The sequence below is a fragment of the Rhopalosiphum padi genome, chromosome 2 (assembly GCF_020882245.1).
Source record: "Rhopalosiphum padi isolate XX-2018 chromosome 2, ASM2088224v1, whole genome shotgun sequence".
NCBI classification, from domain to species: Eukaryota; Metazoa; Arthropoda; class Insecta; order Hemiptera; family Aphididae; genus Rhopalosiphum; species Rhopalosiphum padi.
The window spans coordinates 1,890,311-1,896,310 of NC_083598.1; the positions used below are offsets into that span (position 1 = coordinate 1,890,311).

At 24.6% G+C, this 6,000-nt stretch overlaps 1 protein-coding gene across 1 annotated transcript; it reads left to right on the forward strand.

Moving 5' to 3' along the window:
• The first annotated feature begins 832 nt into the window (after positions 1 to 832).
• LOC132921549 (survival of motor neuron-related-splicing factor 30) lies at positions 833 to 5,232 on the forward strand. The gene is made up of 5 exons (XM_060984621.1): positions 833 to 1,238; positions 3,213 to 3,339; positions 3,428 to 3,680; positions 3,749 to 3,875; positions 4,937 to 5,232. The coding sequence occupies exons 1-5, from the start codon at positions 1,197 to 1,199 to the stop codon at positions 5,072 to 5,074; spliced, it is 687 nt and encodes a 228-aa protein (XP_060840604.1). The 5' UTR covers positions 833 to 1,196; the 3' UTR covers positions 5,075 to 5,232.
• The last annotated feature ends 768 nt before the right edge of the window (positions 5,233 to 6,000 follow it).

Genomic DNA, 6,000 nt, shown 5'->3' on the forward strand with positions numbered 1-6,000 from the left:
TCGGAACCGTTAATTTACTGTGGCCAGTGACTACTGTGTAGTGAGTAGTAAGATTGTAATTTAATAAAATTGTTATACTAATACACATGGACGCCCATTGGTAACATTTTAAGGCTAAATAGAGGTGTAATGTTATTACTTTATTTTAATTATATGCCATTTTATATAGGTAAAGCATGTATGTATTGATAATATTGATATATTGTAGTTAATTAACATAAATTGTAATAATTATATATTTTTCCTATACTAAAAAAGAGAAAATACAATATAACATATTATTCAGTATTGATGAATAAGAACTGCACATTTCTTCGTTTCAATCATTTTATCTTAATGTATAATAGTTAAAAATATTTTATGATGTCTAAGTCATTAGGTAGAATATCATTTTAAATAGGTAGTTAATAGTTATAGACTATAGTAACAACTAACAAATTAATATTAACTTTCCATGAAGAGGGGCAAGTGCCCCGTTTGCCCCACTCCCTCCCACAATAAATGTCTATGCTAAGTAGTAAGTAGGTAAAAATGTAAAATATTTTATTACTATTTTAAAGTCTAAGTTTTGTACATTTCGGACTTCGGTAAACAAAATTTTTGGATTTTTTATTGATAAGATGTTTGGTGGTATTGTGACGTCGTGTTAGACAAATGCGTAATGATAGTGAATATTGGTTTGCTAGTAAAAGACTAGAGAGCATTCCTATTTACTTTCGAATGTGGTCGACGAGTAATGGGTATGTTGTTGACATGACCTGCCATCTGGTTGTAAGTTTGTAATTTGTATTTTTTTTTTTTATAGTTGATGTTCTGTGCTTCCCCTACTATTATTATTATGATTTAATATTCATAGTTAAATTAAAGTTCTACAACAGCAGAGACCAGTGACTACTTACTACTCAGTACTTTTAAGTCATAAATTGTAATCAGAAAACGTTTAATCACGAATAACATCTTACGACAATAAATAATAATAATAATAATTTTATTTTAATACTGGCAAGTGGTGATAGATCGGTCTCCTAGGTCACGGTTTGTATTGCTAAACATACGCACAGATTTGTATATAATTTATTAATAATCTTAAAAAATATCTACCAAATCATACGGTTTTGGCAGCGATAAAATCGTTGTTTGTATAATAAATTGTTCACAAACCAATTTGCACGTTCAAAACTACACGACTACTATCAATGGCGGACGAGCTGATCAATTACAAATTGCAACTGCAGCAGGTAACTATTTTTCATTATTTGCATAATGCTGTTATAATATGGTTACAGATTATATAAAATAATAAATGAACGATATTGTTATTCAATGTATGTAACATTTATATTTTGTTAGATATTTATAAAAAAAACCATCTGGATGTTGTGCATTTGTTTCACATTGATGATTGATGTTATATTGTTATCCATATGTTAGTATCAAAATCCATTTGATTTTAAACTGAGTTCACATCTATGTTGTCTATTGTATAGGTTGTAAGTGCTTTTTATAGTATTCTGATTGATCGTTGTAATCATGGTTTTATTCACTAACCTTGATCTACCGAGAGATTTCCAGAATTGGGCCGAGCTCTACTTTTAGACATGACACGATAAACAACGTAACTATGAACCCAGCTTAAATATTGTATAGTATTTACATAGATATTAAAAATATCAACAAGTAACTTATCATATCTTTTAGAATTTAAAATGCTTTTTACAAGTGGTACCTACCTCAATCAATTAATTGCATTTTAGTGTACAACATAATATTTGTTAACCCGAAATCACTAATGGTAATATTATGATTAAGTTACCTGACAAAATTACACATTTTTTATGTACAAAAATTGAGTATCTACTTATTTTTTTAAATTTTCTAAAACATTAACAAATACATTAAATAAAATACAAAGTATAAGTGTTTTAATATATTAAAATTAACTAATTTAGAATGGTTGTTGAAATTAACCAAAGTTTTTGAAAATGAATATTTTATGAAACATAAATATAGGTATGTACTTTGACATGTTTTTTCATCTTGATCTAATGTAGCAATTTATATTAATAAAAAAAAATATATATGTATATATTAAATTTTAATTAATTTATCAAAAATTAAATGTTTTGATTAAGGCTCAATTAATTGCCATTATGTAAAATTGATATGATGTTAAACCCCATTTAAATTATATAGTTAATTATAAGTTGAAAATCAACATTTTTTAAATATAACAAATTAGTGTAATTTGCATTATCTATATATATTTATGGCTGACTTAAAAAAATTAGTGTTTGCTTTAATTATAATAATATGTAAAGATAATGCTATTATTATTAAAATACCTATTATATAGGTACTTCAAATGTAGCCATGTAGGTATTGTCTAAATCATCAAAATCTACATGTAAAATTCTTTTGTTTAATTTTTAGTTTCATTCCATTTTTTTTTTTTTATGCCCTAATTCTATTTTATCTCATATTAGTTCTCAATATAAAAATGTAAGTAATTATTTGCTCATTATTGAGATAAAATATAGCTTCACTCATTTGAGTTCAATTAAAAAAAAAATGTATAATTATTGCAGTATTAGAAAATAGGTAACAGTTTATAGTGAAAATCCTTCACCGTAAATATTTTTTTTTGTAATAATAAATAGATGCAGCATTTGGAAACATTATTAGCACCATCTGTATCTTACATCGGCATCATCCAAAGTATCAAGGTATTACAATTAGGCAAACAACTAATTAAAATATTTTATAATTTCTCCCGGTTTATAAAATTGTAGAGAAAATTTGCTGTTCATAAAAGTCTTCAGATTTGCTTTACCTGCATTATACCCAATTCACCTGGCAACTGCAGTTGGAACAGTTTTAGCTGATATTTATTCACCAACTGATTGGTTACTGTAAAAACAAATAACCATGGTCTGTATTTAAATAAAAGTACTCCTGGTTGAGATTTTAGTAAAGATTTTTAAAAGATTTTCGGAATTTTTAGGATTCAGCCATGTTGAACATTCTACACCCGGATGTTATCGTTTATACGCACCGGTAAGGTTTGTCTGGCAAAGCTATGGTCTATTGACCATAGTATATAATATATTGTATCAATTCTATACACTTTTGTTTTAGGCCCTAATTAGCTTACATTGGGAAAATCTTTACATGTTTGTAATATTTGTGTTGCTTTTATTTTATTCTACTTATAGGTAGAAGCAGCATTGACAAATAGCCCTGATGACCCAGAACTTATAAAATTGAAAACTGATTTAGAAGAAGTTATTGAATTAACAGCTGAACTTGTAAGAACGCAAACTCAACCAAAAAAAGAAATTGGTATGTAATTTTAATAAAAATGTAAAGTAATTTAATGATAATATTGAATAATGATTAAATTGTAAACATTTATTTTTATTTTCCATAGTTCAAACAAAAAAAGAATCATCGTATCAACCTGATATATTACCATCTGTTGCAAAGACGAAAGGTGAATGGAAATCAGGAGACAGATGTTTGGCACAGCTAGCAGATGATGGTAAATTTTACGAAGGTACTATTGAGACTATTGATGGAGAAGCGGTAGCAGTTTTAATAGATGGACAAAAAGCTGCTGCTGTAACAACACTAGATTTTATTAAAGATTTGCCCAGAACTCATCCTAATGAAATGAAACACAAGTAAAACATTTTAAAATGCTCTATTTTTTTTTTTATATAATTGTAAAATTATTGTTACCTGTTGATAGAAAACAACCTGTAGCCAAGTATAGAGAATATCAAAAAAAAAGAAAACTTGCTAAACAGCAGAGATTTAAACAGTTAGAAGAAGAACGTGAAGTTGAAAAAAATAAATGGCTAGCATTTGCTACTAAAGTAAGATATACTAAATATTTATAAATCCTTTTAATCCACAAGTTTCTATTTACTATAATGGTTAATTCAATAAATTTACTGAAACCTAAACTAAATTATATATAAATATATTTATATTATTGATACATATCTGTATAGTATACAGTGCATACTGTCACATCCTTAAACATGAAGTATAATTGTTTATAATAACATTTCCAAAGGTCAAGAAAAATAACTTATAACAACCAAAATTTAAAAAAAGTCATTATAAAACAGTTTATCATATTATATTTAAATTACAAAATGTTCATTCTAATAATGTATATTATCAAAACGTAAATTGTATTTTTGTTAAATATTAGTAAAATTTATTGAATTTTAAAATAATCTGTTTCTTTTTTTTGTTATGTGTTTTTTTTTTAATACAATTCTTGTTTTTATACTATTCTAAATTTATTTTTAATATTGTATTAATTAAAGTCATAATATATAATATTACCCTTATAAATCTATTTGACTAAATTTTCCAAATATAAACATCATTACATCCATATGCTTATACAAGAAAGTCATAAAAACCAGTAAAATTAATCATAATATATAACAAGTTGTTGCAACCATAAATTATAGGTCATTAACCTAGTATGTCACTACAACATTATAAACTATTTCTATAGGATATTTTAAAGAAGTACATTTAGTGAAATTTTTTCTGTGGTTTAAAGTAATTATTTTTTTCAAGCTATAAATATGATTGCCTACCACTTCTGTGACCATAAATAATTTTTTCTAATTATTAATAATAATAATAGTTTACAATAATTGGTTTTAATTAATTAAAGTAAATATTTTTAAAGTTAAATTTTCATTAAATGGACAAAAAATTGTAGAAGTTTTAGGTATTGGTATGAATAATATAGTTGTTATATTATTGGCAAAGGATAATAAACACGTAATAATATAGGAAATATTCACAAGATATATTTATCTTTAAAACCAATGTGTTTAAAAATAATTTAATATTATTTTATTTTATTTATTGTCTAATTAATTAAAAATGTATATTCGCATATGTTTAGGGTGTGAAAAAAGGCATACCGAAAAAAAGTATATTTGCCTCTCCTGATAATGTTAATGGACGAGTTGGTATTGGTACCTGTGGCTTGGGTGGAAAAGGTATGACAGAATTTCCAACCGCTGAGAAAAGAAAAAAATAAGACTGCAATCAATGCATTGTATTTTAAATTTTGTAAAAAAAATTAAGGCTATCATATCAACATGCTTATTTTACCTTTATTAATTGTATTCTTTTTTTCACATTTAATGTTTTAATGTATATTTTTCATGAATATAAATTATGTGTAATTAAATTAAAGTTACTGCTTATTTTAATATTAGCATATAAATAAAAATATACATTTTATAGTAATATATAATATGTATATTATAATACCATTATTTTAAATTGAAATAATGACAACTGATTAGACAACAAAGTAGTTCTTTGAAAAATGAAGCAAATATTCAAACAAAAATAATCTAATACATATATTAATTCAGTACACATTGTTAAATTGTTCAAGTAGATATTTAATTTATTTGTTATTGTATAATTCCTTTTACATATAATAATGTGTGGAATATATAAACTCTTGCTAAATATTATATGCTAATTGTTCAGCCACAAAGACTTAAACAATGATAGTAATAATTTTAAAATGAGTATATTGAATACTACTCAGGTACCTACTATATATATTATATCATATCTTAACTAAACGAATTGTTTACTATTTAAAATAAAACAAAGGTAATTTATCATTAGCTGAGCAATTAATTAATAGAAGATAATTATATATCCAGTACCATTAATTCAATATACATAATATATTATAATATTATATCTAATCAATGCCAGTAGGCAGTAATAAGAATTTTTTTAAGAAATTTTTATCTAATATTTATATTAAATACAATTGTCATGTATAGAATAATTTTTTGGTACAAGAGTATTTTATATTTTGTTGTTTAATGCAATATTTATTTGACACCTCTAAAAATATTGATATTTATATTATGATATAGTGCATTGTGAACGCTGTTATATGTCTAATACTCTCTTATATGAATGGTATTTCATAAA

Excerpts from the sequence above, each read along its gene's own strand:
- LOC132921549 (XM_060984621.1), top strand. The coding sequence starts at position 1,197 with ATGGCGGACGAGCTGATCAATTACAAATTGCAACTGCAGCAG. Across the intron at positions 3,681-3,748 it reads CCTAATGAAATGAAACACAA|AAAACAACCTGTAGCCAAGT; the intron begins GTAAAACATTTT and ends ACCTGTTGATAG. Across the intron at positions 3,876-4,936 it reads GGCTAGCATTTGCTACTAAA|GGTGTGAAAAAAGGCATACC; the intron begins GTAAGATATACT and ends GCATATGTTTAG.